The sequence below is a fragment of the Corvus kubaryi genome, unplaced genomic scaffold (assembly GCF_017639235.1).
Source record: "Corvus kubaryi isolate FWS band 111438036 unplaced genomic scaffold, C.kubaryi_AGA036_p1.0 130, whole genome shotgun sequence".
NCBI lineage: Eukaryota > Metazoa > Chordata > Aves > Passeriformes > Corvidae > Corvus > Corvus kubaryi.
The window spans coordinates 2,237,819-2,258,986 of NW_024580665.1; the positions used below are offsets into that span (position 1 = coordinate 2,237,819).

Below are 21,168 nucleotides of genomic sequence, written 5' to 3' on the forward strand. Positions count from 1 at the left end.
TTTCCTCTATAGTCTGAGATTTTTTTCTTAACCTATAAGATTTGTAACCAAGAAAAAGCTTCATTTGAGTGTCTCTTGTCATTGGTTTTTCAGATCCTAGCAAGCCACTTTTTATCTGTCTGCTTCCTTCTGCTAGCTTTTCCTTTCTCTCGGTCTCTGCAATGAAGCTGTTCTAATACCACCACTTTAATTGATGATGTTTTATTCTTAAATTCTTTCTCCAAAAATTTAATCTCCTCTTATGAGATGGGATATGCTCAATCTCTATATAAGTGGATGAGTTAGCGGAATAAATATCCTATGTGTTCATGGGAGAATAGACACCCCCACACCCATGCTGTCAGCAGAGAGAGATGGATTCTGTTGATAATTTGCGTGGTGCAGTGGCTGACAAGATACAGCAGCAAGGATAAAACACTTGGTAAAATTTAGTGGTCTCTTCAGCTGTGAATGGGTCTGCTTAATTGTTCCCCTGCTGAAACGATGCATCAGAGCAGCACAAGCTGAGCAGTTGTGATGGCTGAGCTTGCTCCTGCTGCTCACAAACCAGACAGACTGTAAATGCAAACAGTAGGTGCTCCCCTTACCTCTAATTAAAGCACGGATGTGAGTTTGACTATTCAGCTGCAGTGTCAAGTTACTCACGAAAGCCAACTTGGGACGTGATAAGCAGGTATTTTTGCTAGATACCTTAGCCTATCTGGCTTCCTCAGCAGAAAGGACAGCTTGAGGGTGAAGAAATGTACAGTGATGAATCTGTCTTTTTTTTCTTTTTCTTTTTTTAATTATGGAAAACGGTTTCTACAGTTCACTTTAGCGTAAAGAGGAAAATTTCCTGTGAATCCTAAGGAAAGGTGTCCTTCCCTAAGCAGAATTGTCTCGTTCTTCTGTGGAGCTGCAATATGACTGCTTCTGTCCTGCTTGTCTTTTAAAGATACCAGATCAATTGTGGTAATAAAGATTACCTGTGATGGTTATCTGGGTTCTTGAGAAAAGAATGGCAGAGGAAGAAATAAGAAAGGGTGATAATGTCATTTGAGGGTTGCTTGTGTAGCGCTTGTAGCTAAAACACCTTATTTAATATTCTTCATTGTTCTGTGCTCTTGTCCATAGGGGCATTAACACCTTGTTGGAGAACTTGGGTGCTGAAACTGGACACCCTAATGTCCAAACTTGCCTTTCAACAGTCTGCTCAGCTGTATAAAATGCTGTGTGGATATTCTAATTCAGGCCCCAGCTTTGTTCTTTATGAGCAGCAATATCCATTGCAAGAGGCAATCTGTAATCTCTGTTAGATGTCAGTTGGGTGAGTTGTGTTGTCTTTCAGGAGAATGAGAATGTGTAGGCTTGCTTAGCTTAAATAACTGGTTATTTTTCAGATCTGGTTAATCACAAGCCCAAGTGCTTCGCCTGAGCCATCCTACCAGACTCATCCATTCAGGTAGCTTTTTCTAATCTTGGGCAGCAATTACGTTTTTAAACACAAAAACTCTCATTATGCTGTTTTAGAGGAGGAACCCTTCCCCTTGTGTTTGACAGTTCTTATTTTTAAGAACTCTTGGGTATTATTTGTATTTTTCTTTTGATTGAAACTTGGTTTTATTCTTTTTCACTGTAACTGTGCCATGGACTAAATGTACATCTTCTGCTTGTGCGGACAATATCTGCTTATATCAAGGACACAAATTTTAAAATTATGTGTACAGCAACGTATTTGTGTAATACTACTGTGATCAGTACTGTTTCTTAATAAACAACACCATATTATTGCTCCATTCCTGAGGAGAGTCTCACAAAGATGTGTTAAGTTTTCCAGAGTGAGATTAATTTCTCATTTGCTCCCCCCTGGTCTCCCAAAACTGATATTCAGAAATAAATCTTTTAGGAGAAGAATTTAATTATCCTGCATTTCCCACATTGTTGGCTCAAATTAGCTGACTGTGCTTTGGAATCTCTCCCTCATTTGGGAAGTTTGAGTGGACTCTGTAGATTCAACAGTTTTAGAAAGAAACTTCAGAATGTGGCTTGTCAGAAGGCTACAGCTCTGTAGAGCATGATTAGTTTCACTTATTGGCTTGACCCAGCACATTTATTCTGCTTAGGTGAAGTCATGAAAATACTAGATACTGAATTTATTTACGTTTGTTTGAACCATCCTTTTGGTAAAAGAAAATATTTTTATTGTGGCATTTCCATGGTTTTCTTTATTTGCAGCAATACTCTCCATCTTATGTTTTTCTTCACGTTAATTGTGTGATAGCAGGATATGTTTTATTCAAGAACGGGTTTGGGTGCTGGGAGAGAGGAAGAATATGACCAAGTAAGTGGAGGGAAGCTGCAATTTGGAAAAGGATCTGGAGCCAAGAGTTAAATTGCACTTCTTTGTAAGATGTGAAATGGCTTGAAAATACTCACTTCTAGGGAGCAACCTTTGTGTGTTTGCTGGTGCTGTTTAGAAAGACTTTCAATTGCTGTATCATAGGTAGATTTTATGGAAGGGGAAGTTTTTTCTAAAGAACAGAAATTAAATCATACTTGCTTGTTTTGGAACTAATGTTTAGCCATATATTCATGGCTACTGAATTTTCTTGTTACTGTCAATCTCTCTGTTCCTATTATCCCTCTACAAAGTAAGAGGAAAGAGTCAGTGTAGTTTTTTTTTTTATTCCTCTGGAGTGAAAGGGAGGCTCCTATCAGCTGGCTACCAGTGAATCCTTGTATAACCCAGTAATTTTGATGGAATGATATATTATTATCAAACATAGATTAAAACAATAAAATCCCAGAGGTTCTGTACTTAAAGAGACAGGGTTAATTTATGAATTCTATATACTATGTGTAAAATTATTTCCTGCTGTCCGTACTCATAGCACCAACATGACAGTCAACCAGAGGGGAAAAAACATTTCTTCTTTTCTTTTTTCTCTCATTTTTTTAAGTGGCAGCAATTGCTGACTTGTTATAGGATTACATTCCTGTGTTTGTTAGTCCCATCACTTCGTCTTCTTTTTATTTATACAATAACAAGAAAAGAGACAGAACTGTATGTAAAAGTATACTGCTAGATCCATAAAAAATCTTGAGCAGTCCGTGATTTTTCAATCCATGGAGTTCATAATTTGGTTTGTTTGATATGGTTTCTGTAGGTCTCAGGACTTTTTGAAATACTGGAATATACTGGCAATGCTTAATTAAAACTAGTGATTGCCTGTGTTTGCATTTCTGGCATGTTTTTGCAGACTTTTCTTGGCTTAATGGAAAACTATAAAGGTCACTAGCTTGCTATATGTCCATACAGTAACTTCAGGGTTCAGAACCATGCTCCTAACCAGAAAGGGCGTTACAAGTGTATTATTCTAATGAGAAAGATTAAAATCAGAATATTTTTAAGTGTGTCACATTTATTTACAGCAGATTCAACAGTGAGTTTAGCCCCAGAGGCAACGAATAGTATAATAGAGGGACTTGAATGCCTGCTTTTCTTTTATAGGTGGTATCTGTAGAACAGGAGGTAAGAAATATTATCTGGGCTTCTTTGGGAAGCTTGGAATAGCTGATGAATTCATCAATCCCTTTTATGCAGCTCTTCTGGAGGATTTAAATCTTCATGTCTTCAACTTATTAAATTATTATGAGAAAGTCATTCTATTGTTATCAAATTCATTTTTCTTATGCAAGTTTCTGTGCTATTTTTGTTATAGAAAGGTATTGTCTCACTGATAACATTGCCAGTGGGAAGGAGGGCTTGGACTGGCTCGTGCAAATGGAAAATACATGGAGATAATCACAGTACAAAGAAGTTGTCTCTGCCTGTAGATGACATTTCTTAGAAAATGAGGTCTCTTAAACCTCCTAGTATAGTCTGGAGAGACACTTCACTTAGTCCATTAATCTATCTGAAAAGCTTTACTGCCTGAGTTCAACAAATAAATCTATTCAAGGCCTACAAAATTTTCAAGTAGTCCAAAAATAGTCTGTTGATGGGACGTTTTAAAAAGCTTGACTCTGTCAGAGAGTTGGTTTGAGAATCAGACTAGGAAAATTCAGTAGCAGTAGCCCAACATCAGCTCCTACAGTGTATCAGTTTAATCAAATACAAGGGCACATTAACATAGCCCTTTCTGTTGTCTGCTGCTTGGGCAGTATAGAATTACCTGAGATGCATTTGTGTGTGATGCAGAGAAAGAGAGGTTTTCTGGTTTGGAACCTAACTTTGTGATGAGCTGCTTTTTGCTGAATGATGTGAAGGCTTCTCTTGACTATTACACAGGTTCTAACAAGAGAAAAATATTTTAAATTTACTCTGAAATTGGCAGTGCAATTTTCAAGTTAAAATTCAGAATCATTAATCTGTAAAACCTGGAAGATATTGTGAGTTACTTTATAGGAAATTAGTAAAGCAAAAATTTAATAAGTTTTTATTTGGTAAGACATGGGTACATTTAAATTAAAGTACGACATTATTTAAAATCTCTACCTGTAGTCACATATCAGTTCCTATTCTGTTGTACATAGCAAGCTGACTTTTTAAAAGCTTTTTTGAAAGGCAGCTGAAAAATTAATCGAGTTCATTGAGTTCATGAAATGGTTCCTCCCATCATTGTGTCTGTGCCTGCTATGAATAAGGGCTGCCCTGCCTCCCGAGCCTGGTCGTGTCATCCATGGGCAGTGACTCTCTCCAGTTTCATCTCTCACTAAGATTCTTCCTATCCTTAAAACACTTTTGTTCTGTGGTTGACCTCCCAGAACAGGTGGTGCTGCAAACAAGGGATAAGCAGCAGTGGGGACAGGCCTTCAGGGTGATGATGGTCTTCTGAAAAGAGCTCATCTTGCAGCTCACTGCAGAGCTTGAGGGAATTTCCCACAGCCCTGTGGGAAATTGCCTTAAGGCAGAGAAATGTATTGCTCTCTGTCATCCAAAGTGCTGCAGTTTAGCTGTTTAGTAGATTAAATATCAGAACTATTGTCCTAAAGATACACACTGCACTTTTGAGACTGTTTTTCCCAACTCTGTACTGATTTGGGTGTTGCAGGTTTGTGTTTCAGACAGTGGTGAGACTCATCTACTTGTTCCTTGGCTGAGAAAATATCCCTTAAATGGGATAATTCCTAGTGGTATGTCAAAGACTGATTGAGAGTTAAAGTGTCTTACTGAGGGGAGGATCCACAGTGCATTGCTCTTTAGAAATTCATACCTACTTTTTGCCATAAAGATTAGTGGTTTCTTTCCCAAAACCAGAAAACGCTTGGATAGTGTTGCAGCAACATTGTTGTTTTGGATTTCCCCCTGCTTCATTTTTCCTCTCCCTTCTAAGTTTACTCAGTAGTTTTGCAGGATGCTTGAAATTTATTGGTGTATATAAGCAAGTTGTTAGCAGATTTAGTGATTCTTGTAAAAAGCCAGAGAGAAGAATTTTCTTAATACTTCTAATAAAGTGTCAGAATATTTTCAGAACAAACCTAGTATTTGCTAACCATGTTTCCAATAGGGAGGAGCTGTAATGGCAATAATGTAATCCAGATTTTTTTTTTAAATATCTGTGGTTCTACATCCATTTATATTCATGCTGATAAGACCATAAATACGGTAAGATCATAGGAGGATTCTCTGGCCTGGATGATGTTTGTCAATAAAAGAGTTTCTAACTCATAGGAATGGAAGTTACAGGAGTCTTCTCATTTTCTTTTAACTCTCCTAGTAAAAGAGAGAGAGAGAGAGCAGGGAAAAGAAGGGCTGTACTTTGAAGTCATGGATTTGCAGGTGTTTTACGGCTAGGAGAGATTTTAGTAAGTGTCAGAGAAGACACCAAGTAGAGAAGACACCAAGGAAGTGTGGAAGTGTAATGGTATAAATCAGACTAAATCATCTGACAACCCCTAATACAGCTAGACTGTAATGCCTCATGGAAGGAGAACCTCCCACCAGAGTGAGCACCATGGTAATTTGACCCTCAGCTCTGATTCAGTGTCTTGAGCACATGCTTCAATCTTCGTCCATCAGAACACCAAAGCATGTTCTTAAAGTTGTGCACACAGCTTTGGGATGTAGGACATTAAGTAAAACCTTCTATGCATGTACAGCGAGGTTAACTAAGCTGTGGTTCTTCAGGTGTGTGTGTTCTAGAGAAAGACAAGTGCTGCCCCACACTGCCACTGTCTCATGACACGCCAGGGTTCTGATGAGGGCTTCGAGGATCTCTTGATCCTAGAACCAAAGGGCTGCTGGTCTGGCTTTGGTATGAGGCATTTAGCTCTTCTCTGTCAAGTGAGGATGTGGGAAGAGTCCCACTTCTCTATCAGCATCACTCATATCCCTGCAGACCACAGTCTCATGCTGTTGCTGATGATTAATGAGATTGTTCTCTGTTTATGAATGGAGCACAAAAAATGCATGTGCACCATGTTAACATTTCACTATGCAAGTGGCTGGGAGCAGACTTTGAACCAGTATATAAAGCTATGACAATGTGTCCAAACCCTCTGAGATTAACAAATAATTTCAAACTAGGTCTGTCACTCTTGGCCTCCCATTCCACCTCTGAAAGGGCAGCAATCAGTTAAGAATTAACATGTAGCAATGTCACTTTTCTTTCACAATCAGGCTTTTGCTGTACCATTTCCATCAATTTTGGCTTCCACATTATTCAGCTGTTCACCAGTCGAGTCTTTTGTTATGTGCCAATTAACCCAGCTTGATAAATAGTGATTATGCATAATTTATAAAGAATAATATTCTTTTTGTTCCCTGTAAATAAGGCACTGGCTTAGCTGAGGGTGCTGGTCTGTGAATTACTGTCAGATGTGATCGTGAAGGTCCAGGAGGCTGGTAGCAGGAAGAACTCTTAGGACTAAGGCAGATAGAGGAACAAGAATGAGAACAAAAATAGATGGGAGGATGCCTTTGTAAGGGCATTTGGGATGTTGATGTGGCATTTTTGTAGTTTGCACTTTCAGTGTGAATAGGTCTCTCAGTTCTAGTCCAGGTTTCACTGAATTTCATGTGAACTTCTCCAGTGATACTGATGGGTGCTTTATTGGACCTCTAAGGAGCATCTTCAAATAATTTCCCTGGCTGCTGAAGCCAGTTTTCACAGCCATCCTGTTTCTGCTTCTGCGTTAACTGATCTGAAGCCTCTCAAGACTAATAAGCTGAAAGCAGTGGAACACAAGGGTGAGAATTGCATAGCCCCATGAACTTTGAGTAGAACAGGGGAGGAGATACAGAAATGTGAAATCCAGTCCACTAGTCCAAGGTGTACTTGCAGGGACAGTGCTTGCTGGAGTACCATTGCAGGGCCTCCAGGAAAGTGTGAGGGACTGTTGCTTTGGATAAACTGGCTGTCTGTCAGCACCATGCTCTGCAAACATAGAGCCAGCTGGAAACCCTCCAGACCTGGAGGCTGCTTGCACAGCTGCTGTTTTGGCGTCTGCATCCCCTTTCTCCTTGAACAACCTAATTGTGACCTTCACCTCCTGGTGAATTTTACCCAGCTCAGTGCTTCAGGTGTGTCGGCCACTTGGCCTCTTCTATCTCATCCTCTGTAATATATCCCCACAGGCCTATAAATGGCAGCACCTCAGCAGACTCAGCTCATCTTTCATCACACCGCCAGAGCCTTGTTTTGATTTATTGCCTCTCACCACAGTGGCCCAGAATGAAGTCAACTTCTGAAATCACTTAGAGAAGGATCTGCTGAACAAGCATACATTTAATAATATGCCTCTGCCTTTTTACTTCCTCCACACTGAGATGTTCCAGTGATACAAGAAATCCCTTCAGAGTACTGGGGTGCTGGAGGTCGTGGCTGCTGATTCGCAGCTCTGAGGCACAGCATTGCCTTTAACTGCTGCTCTTTGATTCAACCCTGTGTTCTGCCTAACATCCTCAACTGCAAAATGCTGCCCTTTTCTGATAGGTGTGATTTATTTTTTTCTTCATACCACAAAGCTCTTGCTTGCCCTTAGCCTGTTGTTTAAAGTATTGTTAAGATAGGTCGTCTCTGAGGAAGGTAACAATAGTGAAGTGGGTACTCCGTGGTCTACCACATCTTGTCAAGTTTGTATTAAAAATGCTTGTTTGAGCGTGTCTTTTTTCCAAGGCAATGGAATTAATGGCTTGTGGAACTCTTATTACTTTGAATATACTTACAGAAACATTCATGTTACTGTGTTTATTAGATTATGCATATTATTATACTATATTGCCTGCTTTTAAATAAATGGCTGCTAAATTTTCTAGTGTGTTATAACTGGACAATTTTTGAAAGAACAGGGGTTTTTATATTTTCCTCCGACCAACATTTTTCGAAAAATTGCTTCAGAAAATAAGAGATACAGTTACAATCCAAAGTGATCACAGCGAGCAGGCATGACAGGCGATTAAATTAAGAGCATTTCAAATGGTGCAACAGATGGAAACAAGTTCTTTCACTTGAGTGAGTGTTACATATTTGTGTTGCATGCACACTGTCTGTGTTTCTGCAGAGATTAGTCATGAAATAGGAGTTGGAGTCTTGGATGTGAAGAATGCAAGTGATTGTTGTTTGCTGTGAATATATTTAGACTCTCCTGCAGAAAGCATTGCCAGGTCCTCTGGCTCCCCCACACAGGTGTTAGCTCATCTCCTGTGGTTCATGGAGAAAGGAGTGTGTGGTTATGGGTATAGGATAGGCTAAAGCTTTCTCGAAGGGCAGAGCTCAATGAACTGCTTTACATCCACTCATTAAGTCTGTAACACTCTCTGAACCTGAGGGAGGCTGGTGCCATAAATCTTAAGCATCCAGGATGGTGGAGCTGCAATCAGGAACAGAGTGTTGGCATTGTGCATACTGCTGCTGTTGGCAAGGCATTGATCATGCTGGAGTAGCTGAGCAGAAACATCTCTTCACCAGGGTATAAAAGGCAGATACCAGTGCCTTTCCATTTCTCTCCAGCAGTGAGTTTAACTGTCTGCCAAGAGAAGCCTCTTGCTGTTTCTCCTGCAAGCATCTACTTTGGTGTCAAGACCTCCATAGGCAGGAAGCAGAAGAGTTCACAAATAACACAAATCCACAGCATTTAAATTTGACTTATACCACAGTGTTACAGAGTCCTCTTTCTAAAAGCTCTTTGTTTAAAACTGTGTGGTATGTATTTAATGTATTTCCTTTGGAAGAAATGCTTCTTGTGAGCAGCTTGTGGGGATGGTGGGAATCAGGATGAAAAGTGTTCTGTTAACAGTAGAAGATGGTGAATTGCCAGGATGGGTTTAAGAATAGAAAACTTGGCTATAGTCTGTGGTGCCTGGTCTCAGAGCTTGAAATCCATCTTGTAAAGACACAAGCAAGGTAGTGTAGTATTCTGATCAGCACGTATCTAAGTTTAGTCCTTAAGTACCTAACATGTTTTTTAAATCATCTTCCAAAAAAAGCAGTTGATTTTTATGGCACATATATATCTTCTCTCACCTTTAATCCATTTTAAGCTTAAACCTCTATTTTATTTCTTTCAAACTCCAATGGTTTATACTTCAAAATAAGTCATGATTATCTGACTCATAGCCTTCCAAAAGGAATCTTCTAACAGTACTCAGAATCAATGGTATATTTAAAAAATTCAGTGTGTAACAGGGTTCCCAAGTAAACAAAATCCTTAATTTGGTCCTGAGAAGAGGCTGACACTTCCTGGAAGCCATCTGGATTGACTCCTGGGTTTCTTCCACCATCAGAAATGTGTCATAAATACAGAGATTCTGAGTGGCAGTGATTTTTCTTTTTTTTTATGAAAACCATGCATTATAATTTTTTTGTGGGACACAAGACTCATTTTGTGCTTGAGTTTTAACAAGATTCTACAGAAAAAAAAAGTTGTTTTTTTTTAGCGTTGTGGCCAGTAACCTGAAAACAGTAGGTGAGTAGAAAACAGCAGCACAAGTAGCATTGCCTGTTCCAAGCTGCTCAGGCTACCTGCAGTACCTTCTCAGACTAGAACAGTTTTCAGAAAGCTAAGCACAGCTTTCTCAGTAAAATCAAGGTTGTGTTCAGCCTGCTTGGAGTTTGATACTCAAGAATGCCCTTTTTATTGGCATTTTGAATATATTAGCTAGTTTTTTAAATACCAACGCTTTCATTTGCATATACATCAGATTGTCAGTTTGGGCCAGAGAGGTTTTGATCCTGGTTTGCTTTTATCTGACTGAAGCTGTGCTAATGGACAAATACCCTCATCATGGCATGTGAGACTTGGTGCTGCTGGTGTTTCCACTAGCAGCGTTACAGCCTAAGCAGCCTATTTGTGTCATTGCAAGCCGGCATTTTTCATATGCTCATAAAATTCACACAAATGTTTCAGTGTGAAGAGAAGATCCCACAAACAACAAATTCATGTACATTGTTAGGGTTTTATTTGACTGCAGTCATATATATAAAAGCCAAGATGTGTAAAGTTTAATGAGTCAAGTATGTCATAAGTAATTGGGCACACTGAAGGAAACCAAGGCTGTAGTGATGGGTTTGTACAGCACCCAGCACCAAGGAACTATAATGGGGATCAGGGTTCCAAAGTCGTCCTGAAAAGCAGATAAGAAATAAAGCCTTCTTTAACAGTGTGTGATGGAGTTGTGGTGACCAAAGTAATCTTGAACAGGATCTTGACCAGAGAGTGTTCAGCAATGCTTGGATCTGAACATGTGTTTTGAATTACTTTCCAGTAAATGGTTTGTAAAATATGAATGGATTAATCCTTATGCCTTTCATTTGCAATTTATTAATATCCCCCTCCTGCTGCCTGAACATGCTGTTTTTATTTTATTTGCTCTCCTAAAAAGAAATGCAAACTGAAGGAACTGTGTATATTTGAAGAAGACATTAGGTAGAACAAAGCAATCTGAGTAGTTCTTTATAAAAAGAACTAGATAAAACATTGCAATTTTATTATTGAGTTCATGCCATAAATGAAGTAACAAGAGTAAATGATGGTTTTGTTTTGTGCTCTGCTGTGAGGTTTTGGGTTGGTGGGGTTTTTTTGTTTTCAGGGGATATTTTTTTGCTTGTGAGGGCTTACCTTTTTCTAAGTAGGATGAGTAGCCAATATCTCAGAATTTCAAGTTGTAGCTTCCTTGTTTCCTTCCTGCCCCCAGGAATGTTCCCTGTTAACTATTCCAGGAATAGCTGTTTTCAGAAATGCATCTTTTCTCACCTGAATTTTAAACAATATTTTCTTCATGACAGAATTCAGTGTCTTAATTAAAATGTAAAAGATGGTTTTATTTGCTATAGGTAAACGTGGTTCACATCATTTTAAATTTTTAGGATGATGGGCTTGTCTTTAAAGGAAGCTCTCAAGTCTGATTGCCTGGAGCCCCCTGAGAGTAGCTCGTTCTGCATTCAGGGGCACTGCTGTGCTGGTCTACTCAGGGCTCAAGGTAGAGAGAGTTGTTGCTTTTCATTCTGTGTATTAAAATGAAAGCAAAAGAAAGCAGTGGAGGCATTGTCCGTCTCTCTAAGAGTAAGTGTGTTCTTACTGTAAGAGGTAATGTTAATGGTAACCCTTGCTTTATTACAACAAGGAGGTCAGGATGGAGCCCTAGAAAATGGCAACTGCTCTGAAATAGGCTGCATATTATTCCATTATAAAGTAGTCCCATTAGTCTGTTGGCTTAAGCTGGCAGTGAGAGTTGTCTGGAATCCAAGACAATTGGCAGAAGAAAGTGGAGGGAATAAAATTATTTCACAGCTGAGGGAAACACAGAGCACAAAACTGAGGAACGGGTATGAGCAACACGCGATAATGTCAGCTGAGATGGAGCTCCTACCGTGCCTTCACTCCCAAAGAGCTGTGGGAGTATCGCTGAAACAGGCTGACAGTGCCCCTGTGACACAGGGTGATTTTGTCAGACCTACTTTATAAGAAATTGATATGGACAAAGGGGAAATTACTTGCTCATAAAAAGAGTAATGAAGAAGGAATAGTGTCTGAGGTATTGTAACCTCCAACCCCTGACTCCGAAACTACCGGGCTTTTGCATCCAGGGCAGAAGTGCACTGGATGCCACACCTGGGAGGATCCTGCTGACTTTTACAATTCAGTTATTAATGATACCATCCAGAGGAAATGGTGTATTATGATCTACTATTAACATATCTCTTTTGTTAGCTATATACATATTTTCTTTAAACAAACAAAATCCAAACCTACTTGTAAATATTCCTAGTAACGCTTCAGTTGTTTATAGTAAGAACTGGAAGTAAAAAAAAAAGTGTCAGAGAAGTTATGTCTTTAGCTTCCAGGCAATAGACAGGAGAAATGTCAGGTCCTACACAACCTTGTTGTGTCAGGAATACTCACGGTCACTAAAACACAGAAAAACTAAAAGTAAAGGTAAAAGTAAAGCAAAAGTAAATTTTAAAAAGACATAAAATGTCTAATAACTTGTGTGAAGTGGGGTGTCTTTTGAGATTCTGGCCTGCAGCCTTCCTGGGATCTGAGAGCAAAAAAAGACTTATCTGGTTAATATTAGCAAGTTTCAGTGGTGGGCCTGATTCGACTGGAGGGAGGATGGAAATGCAAGTAAAACAGAAGTCTGGGTTCATTGGGTTACACTGATGCTTAGGATGGCTCAGCTGCTATTCAGGATGGAAACTAAGATTTTTATTTATTTGGCTTCAGTTGCATTTTGGTTGGTTGGTTTTGGGGTCTGTTGTTTTTTTCCCCCCTTCTTTTTTGTGATTGTTTTGTTTTTTAGGTTGTGTTGTTGTTGTTGTTGTTGTTTGGTTTTAGGTTTTTTTTAAGTAAATTCTGCTTACCACTGTTATCACTCTGGCTCTGAGCATTTTCCTTCCTTGGTAGGAAATACCAGTCTGCCATGACCTGAAAGTTTCTTATCTTCTCTTGGCATGTGTTGGGGTTTCAGTTTAGTCTTAGTTTTTTTTCCTGTTATAGGAATTTTTTCCCATATGCATGTTGCTAGGGGACAAATAGCTGTACTTAAGAAAGACAAAAAGGGGGGTGGGGCGGGCCTGGCTACTCCTTTGCCTACACCTGGGTGTGGGGTCAGTTCGCTCTGAGCGTCCGGAGAGAGAAGCTGCAGGGAAAGGAGCTGCTGCTTCTTTCTTTTTTGGCCGTTCTTTCTTCCTGCTGGAAACAACGCCGGGACCCCAAAAGCCGCTTTCCTTGCCCTGCTGGAGACCGGGCTGTGGCTGCCCTGCCCCGCTGCTGCTTCGAGCTTTCGCTACGCTGTAGCCCTGCTCGCCCTGCCTGCCTGGGCCTCCGTGGGATTTTCCCATCTGGATACATCTCGTCTGCCACCCGGGATTTGCCTCCGTCCCTGCCGTTCCAGCCTGCCGTTCTAGCCTGCTGTTTCAGCCTGCTGTTCCTGAGAGTCCGGGATCGGCTGCCCAGCGGTTTGTGAAGCCTTTGTTCCATCCCTTCCCGGGATCCCGGGGCACCGGTGCCGCGTGCTCCCCGAGCTCGCTCCGGAGCGCCCCCTGCAGCCGCGGGGGAACCATCGCACCTGCCCTGCTCACCGGGAGCCGCCAGCGCCCCTGCCGGCTGCGAGCGGAACTGCACCCGAGGGGAAAGGGCCCGACAGCCGAGAAAGGCTGGCGCTGGGTTTGTGATTGTTTGCTGTTACTGCCATAGTTGTTGTTGTTTTGTTTGACTGGTTATATACATATATATATATATATAAAATAAAGAACTGTTATTCCTATTTCCCACATCTTCGCCTAAAGGCCCTTGATTTCAAAATATAATAACTTAGAGGGAAAAGGGGTTATATCTGCCACTTCAAGGGGGGGCTTCTGCCTTCCTTAGCAGACACCTGTCTTTCAAAACCGAGACAGCATGCTTGAGAATTCATGGGCTTCTGTCATACCATCACTTCCTCTCCTGGACATGACATGTGGCAGCTCACTCTGAGAACAAGTCCAGTGTTAAATCTCCATTAATAAATACTCACCTTGCACCTAATGCCAAAATAATGGCCTATCATTATCTCCCATTGGATAACTGCTGCTCAGGACCTCTCTCCCTTGTTTGTGGACATTGAAACTTTTTCAGAACAGGTTATAAAGCAACTTGGTTATGTGCTGTCCTTGGAAACAGATGTGCATCCACATAACTAAGAGCAGTTTCAAAGCTCAGAAAAAAAATTGCTTTTTTTCTTGAGGAATGAGATTGCACTAGGACTTGTCCAAATAATTTCTTTAACAGCCAAAGTAAGTGTTTGACCATCTGCATTTTTCAAATAGGGAAAAAACCCTATAAATCAACTGTGATTAATTAAGGAAAAATACCAAAATTCATACTCAAGCCCGAAGATTGTTCTGATTGTCAGTAGAAAGTAGTTTGTAAAAAGAGCTTAAGGTTAAAGCTTAGTTAGCCTTTTAAAAATTTTTCTTGGGGTTCAGTGATGTTAGAATAATAGTGTAATTAAAATGAATGTAATTACACATTTGTTTTTTGGAAAACAAGTAACAATATCACTGTAGGTTCATGGATATTCCATAGATTTGTCTGATCACAGAGATTAGGTCACAAACTGTGTGAAAGACCTAATGCTACGAAATTTTAACAAAACTATGAGTTCAAAAATGCAAATGAACATTGAGGACCAAGATAATTGGCCTTTTAGCTTTTCCTTATAAAAAACAAAGGTTTGTTTGCCTTTTAATGGGCTGGTAAAACTAAATTGGCATCCTACCGTGCATGCAGAATAGATAGTCAGGAATAATAAGCTACTAATAGAAGACAGATAGTCTGTCAAAGGATTAATCTTTAAAATCTGCAGTGAATACAAACTTGAACCAGGGGAAATAAAAGTGGGCAGTTGCATTTGTTAGAGGATATTTTTGGTGATCCTTATTGAGGAAAAATAATTGCAAATACGTGGGGACCAAATCAGAAGCTCTCACCTCCATGTGAGCAGCAGCTCCGTGTTGCCTCTAAGGTGTTACTTGGAGAAGGTCCTGCTTAGTCAGGTTGTTCACAGACTGTGTTTTTCTCAGATTACTCACCACTTGCGGATGGGCTCTTTGCATAAACGAGCACAATCTGCTGGGAAAATATACTTTAATTCAGTTGAGTCACAGTTCAGAAGTATTCCTGAGTCTTACACCTGTTAAGAAATAACGGGTGAATCCAGGACTGTTTGAAGTATTCTCAGTTTTTAGGATCAGGAGTTCTTTGTGAATGTGTTTGTTTACGTTGCAAGAAGGGATGATTCCTGGAATACTTGCTTTTCTCTGCAGTACGGAATCTGCATAAAAACTGGTAAACTAGGCCACTAATAAATATGTAAAAGAAGCTTGATCTGTGAGGTACAGGCTCAATGTATGTGAGAATGCTCAGTTCCATTAATCCCACTTCACTGATTATTCCCATGGAATTACAGGGTTTACACACCATTTAAATGATTTGGAGACTGCCAGACTTTCTAATGTAATTTTTGTTTTTCCCTTTTTTCCACCTGTAAATTAATGCTTTTTATTTGTTACTTCAGCAGATAATTTTTTATGGTAGCTTTTCTGCTTTATATCCTGCTGGTATATAGTTTAACAAAATGCCTTTTTAAACAGTGTATTTAATTCCTCAGTCATGCCTCTGGGAATAAACTCTTACTGTACTATAACTTCTTTTATATATTTTCTTTCCTGTGGTTGAGAACCTCAGCAAACTTTCCTTTCAGAAATTATCACCTTTTAATTCCTTTCTGTGTCTCACCAGCTGTTATTTGCTGCTCGTATTCACAGTTAGTCATGTCGTGTTACAGTGGCTTAAATACTTAAAGAAATTCCTTAACAACATTTCTAGTTTTTGTATCTAGAGCTCCAGGAAGAAAATCGAATTTTCACACCTGACTGCCGATTTTAGATGTTCTCCATGATGCTGTGTCAATGAGCTGATATTGTGGAGAATCCTTTTTAAAATTACTTTAACAGTTTTTAGTGATCCTGAATGGTAGCATTTATGATGGGAAATGTGATGGTACTTTCAGAAGTAACAATGCTGTACATTTCTGTGTAGAAGTCACGTCTTCCTTACTGGTAATTACTTCCCCTTGCTTTTTGCAAAGTTGAATATACAATGTGTTTGCAAAAGTGCTTAATGGGTGTCTCGGTTTAGAGACAAATTTTAGGAGAAAACGCCCTGGAATGAGCTTTTCCTCTAAAGAGAAGGGCTTTGATAATCCCATTTGCCAATAAGAGAAATGAATACCAGTGGGTGAAAGTGAAAAAAACCTGAACTGATTATTAACAAAAGAAAGGGTGCCCACAAGGCACAGAAAAGGATTGAATAAATGCTAGGTATTGAAATTTCAAAACCTTAACTCCCACCACCCACTAGGCCGCGTAGCCAGGAGGCAAAGATGGCAGCTGCCCCCTTTGTCTCAGGGCAGGGGAGGAACAGGAGCTCACACTCGGGCAGAATAGATGGGAACCTTTCTGGAGTTGGTCTCCTCCTCACAGCAGGCGAAGCTGGTGGGTTTTGGTGTCCTTTCTTTTGCTGCCTCCATCTTTCCTGAGGCCCAGACTGTCTGGCACAGCCCCCTCCCTCCAAGAGCGAGGGGAAAAAAAGAACAAACCGAAACAGTTAAAGGGAAAAAAAGAAACAAAGAAACTGCTGGAGTCCAGGGAAAAGGTGGGGAAATAAAAAAAGAAGCTTCTTGCCTAAGCAAGCAAAACCAAATCCAACAAAAGGAGCAACATAATGTCCCAGTCCATGCTGCGCTGAGCACACCCAGCAAAGAGAGTTTGAACAGAGCCCGTGGCCGGGGTTCCCAGGCTCCAGCCTCGTCCCTGGCTCATCTTAGAGCTACAGCAGCCATTTCTGGGCATAAAGCAGATGATTAGGGAATAGAGTAGCACCATAAAATCACCCCAAGACAATGGGGCTTGTTGTAAATTGTTGTTAAATCCAGTTCTTGACAAGTAAAATTGTTAATGTTGAATGAACATTTTTCTGGGAAACTTTTTTCAGTACAAATGGGACTTGCTCATCGCCGTCCAGCAATGGTATGATTAGAAGTGCTGCTGTGCTGTATTGTATTCCAGTTGTACAGTCTTTTTATAATCCAGAGCCCCAGCACCTCACAGATCCGGCTCCCTTGCTATCTCTGATGCAGACTCCCTCCATGGAAAGAAGCCAGGGTCACAAGAATTTTGCACTTTTTCTACAGAGCTGAACAACAAAGAAATTCTTTTTCCTGCAATGTCCATGTAGCTGGCCATGTTTACAAATTGAAATACTTTCATTTTTGTCCAAAATGGTCATTGTTCAATCTCTGTAAGGGATGGGAAATAATGAAGTGTTTTCCCAGATAAATACATGTGAAAAAAGACCATCTTTGTCTGAATTTTGATTTTTTTCTGGTACAAGATGAGTTCCTCAGGACAGCAGAATGGTTAAGGACTAAAAGCCTTCAGCTTATGGGATATCAGCTTTAATCCCATGAAGCAACAATATGGGTTCCTCATTTGTGTTGTCATATAGTAAGTCACAGACTTTCCAAATTGCTTCTGGAAGATTTTAACACTCAGTTAAGAAGCCACCATAACTTCTCACTGAAAAAGACCACACAGAGATTTCAGAGTTGTGGACTATAAAGGAATAAATCATCCTGATTTTTATGAATCAGATCTGAATCAAGTTTGGATACCAGGAAAAGCTGTACGTTAACATTCTGACTTTTAGGCAGACCTGACATCTGTCATGTAGCTCCTCACAGAGCTCTCAAGGTGCTACTCAAGGAAGGAAAGGTATTTTACAGACAGGCAATGTCATGTTCATTTTTAAAGAATAAAGAGAGATTAGTGGATTGTAACAACACAGGACAAAACACAACCAAAAATAAATGTGTTCAGGCCAGTTTAAGTTCTACAAAGTTGGTACAATTTATTGCTGCATTGAAATTAGTATATATTATCTCATTAATTCACTCCATCTGCTGCATCATACAGGATAATTTCAGAAATGGTTAGAAGGCTTACCTCAAATATACTTTGAAAGTTTGATTGCATTCATTATATTTCAGATTCTAACACCCTTGTCTGTCTTTCTTAGTCTGTTCACAGTTTTCCAGAGGAGTTTATGCCATCTTTGGATTCTATGACCAGATGTCAATGAATACCCTGACATCGTTCTGTGGAGCCCTTCACACGTCCTTCATCACACCAAGCTTCCCAACAGATGCAGATGTGCAGTTCGTCATCCAGATGCGGCCAGCATTAAAAGGAGCCATCTTGAGTCTCTTGACTTACTATAAGTGGGAAAAGTTTGTGTACCTCTATGACACAGAACGGGGTAAGCACCCTCATTTTAACTGATTTTTCTGTTTCATAGCTTGCTCTAAGTACTACCATCATCAGTAGGTGCAGCCCAGTTTTCTTCTGGATTTAGGTAGAACATTCTGATGGTCCTAGAAAACAAGTTTGTTCTGAAGAAACTAAAATGAATGGATAAATGAAAAGGAGGCATCTTCATATTACTGATCATTTTTAAAGAGATTGTCTGAGTATAGTGTTAACAGTGTAAATATTCAATTTGGCATGCCTGCTTTCCACGGAACTGCAGACTCCACACTTGCCAGGGTGTTTGAGTCCTTCCAAAATAAATAGAGTCGACACTATGAAATAGGCTGATAAGCAGGACCTTCCACTGTGCATGACATTGCAAATCCCACGCCATTTAACATAAATGACATTTCTCCTGTCACTGAACAAAGGCAATCCATGCTAAGATATGCTCTGGAGATGTCTAAGCATCAATAGTGGTCTAAGCATACAGTGTGTAAGATGCTTTAGGGCTCAGCTGGAGAAAAGATGCTCTAGATATCTCACATTCCAAGAGACAAATTGAGATACATGCCAAGAATGACCAGAGTTACACTTAACTAAGTGGAAACATATTAAAACCACTGTTTTCACACTTAAGCCAATTGTTAACTACTAATAAGCAGAAAATGTAGCAAATATGTCAAAAAGAGATCTAGACATCAGAAAACATTTTCTGTGAGGAATCTTGCAACTTCCACCTGCTCTGAGTGCACAGAATTTGCTCTGTTACACTTGTGTAGCATTTTTTGTATCAAATAGATGTGCCACTGCCTTTCTTACCAGCTTTATGATTTGCAGCTTCAAGAAATTTTTCAGATCAAAGTGATCTCGATAGAGACAAAGAAGCTTAGATTCTGTTCCTGGCTTCCATGACAAAATTTCCTTAGGCTACTGCATATTGTTAAGGATTAAGTCTTCAGTGGGTGTACTTTTCACACTGAAGAATAGTAGCATCACCCAATTAAGAACCCAACCAAAACCTAAAAAATCATATATTGAAATAAAGTAATTTTCAGTCTGATTTAGGTGAATGCCAAGAGTTTCAAATTTTCTGAGTGATTTGGAGGTGTTAAATATTTCTAGCACTGAAAAACACTAGCAGTGAGATTAAGTAGGAAAATATGGAGAAGTTAAGAATGCCATTACTTCTTAAATCTTGTAAAACCACTACCCATACATCTGTTTTTCTGGCTTAGTCCACTTTTAAATGAAAGCTCCTGTGAATAAGCCATTTGTCTGAGTAAGAAAGGCTTATTTGATGTGGCCAAATACAATGAACTTACAGTATGTGATGAAGTAAAATGCCATTTGTTCTGGGACTGATGAAACTTATCATGATTTAGGCTAATAAAGTTTGCTTTCAAAAGAGTTTCACCAGTCATTCAAGAAATTTGGCACTTTAGACTGGAAAAAATCATCCAAAACAATGAGAGGTTCACTAGAATTTGTCTAGATGACATGACTATCCGACTAACTGAGATAATAATGGGAGTGAGGAGGAGCGGAGACTTGCAGTCTCAAACTTGCATTTATTTGCAGTTTTCAGTGTGTACAATCCTTAGGTAGACACAGTCTCATCATGAGTTTATTATGATGGCTAATCCCTTTGGAACACTTTACTCATAACCTTACAATGACTAACCAAAATCCTGTTGTGAATCTCCAGCATCTCACATGGGTGTTCGCTGGCCCTGTGTTATGTCAGCCATTCTGACTGTCAGAGTAACAAATCTGAATTAGATGACAGTGAAGGTTGCAGTAGGATTATAAAATGTAGCACAGGGCTAGAAGATAAAGGACAACTGTGTCTTTAGGATGGAAGAAGCATCAGTACATATAGGTAGCTTGATGATGGGCTTTAAGTTGTTTGGGATAAACTTACATCTTATCTGTCCTTCCTAGTTGATGCTATGCTGTTTGATAACATAGCTCCTGTCTGCTGAAATGGGGAAAAAAATGAACAGTTTATTAGCCTCACTTCCTGCTGTTTTATTTTACTTAATAGAAACTTGGTAGCCATCCTATCAGAGTTTTAAATCTTCTAGAATTACAATAAATTAAGAAGTTTACTATCAGAGAGATGCAGGGCAATTAGGTACTGAGAAATGGACATTAGATTCTTTTTTTTGAGGAGTAATAATCATGTATGACAGCACCTAGAACATTTGGCCATTCCAGTAAGCTCACCAATTTCTTGTGATAGGCCTTCAAATACACAAAAAAACCCCAAAAGTTTGGACAGTAATAATGGGGAATGATTGCTTGTGTCAGGTAGTGAATAGACTGTACATGCTCTTTTGCTAAGAAATGCAAACACTAGAGCTGTCACAATTTTTAATAATTCCTGTCTTAGATACTTAACTGCTTTGGGGCACAAACACTGTTGAGAGAATGTGTTAAGCAGTTAATTGGCAGTTCCTGAAATAAACTATCATTTAAATAGTGCCTTTCTAAGACTATAATCTCACTGAGAACCGGAGAAATCACTAAATAGAGAACCTGAGAAATCACTAAATATTGGACTACTCTTTCTTACATTGAATACTATATATGGACTAAATTGTTGTTGCAAGTAGCTTTACCATGTTCTGCTGAAGTGAAACACCACCATGTGTTAAACTGCATATACTACTAATGAATACCACAGCATGTTACACATGCCATACAAAACTGAGTAAACCTTCTTGTGGTTTTATTGAACTCTTTTGGTTTAAACTTAGGAAAATGGAGCTTTGTAAATTTGTTTTCTTTTGTTCTTTGCCATCAAGTCATGTAATCTTGACTTGATGGTTTCCTCCTCAGAGATATTATGTACAATACTGTGATGTTTGGCTCCTGCAAGGAAGACAAAAGATAA

The 21,168-nt window shown here is 39.5% G+C and overlaps 1 protein-coding gene across 8 annotated transcripts in view; it reads left to right on the forward strand.

Moving 5' to 3' along the window:
- GRIA3 (glutamate ionotropic receptor AMPA type subunit 3) overlaps nt 1-21,168 on the forward strand; it is a 148,724-nt gene that overhangs the window by 16,561 nt on the left and 110,995 nt on the right. For all 8 annotated transcript variants that reach the window (XR_006016151.1, XM_042028464.1, XM_042028456.1 and 5 more), the window contains exon 3: nt 18,040-18,279. Coding sequence is in view for 7 of the 8 variants with exons in the window: in XM_042028464.1 (XP_041884398.1) it covers nt 18,040-18,279 (240 nt within the window). In the remaining variant the exon portion in view is untranslated. The remainder of the gene's footprint in view (nt 1-18,039; nt 18,280-21,168) is intronic.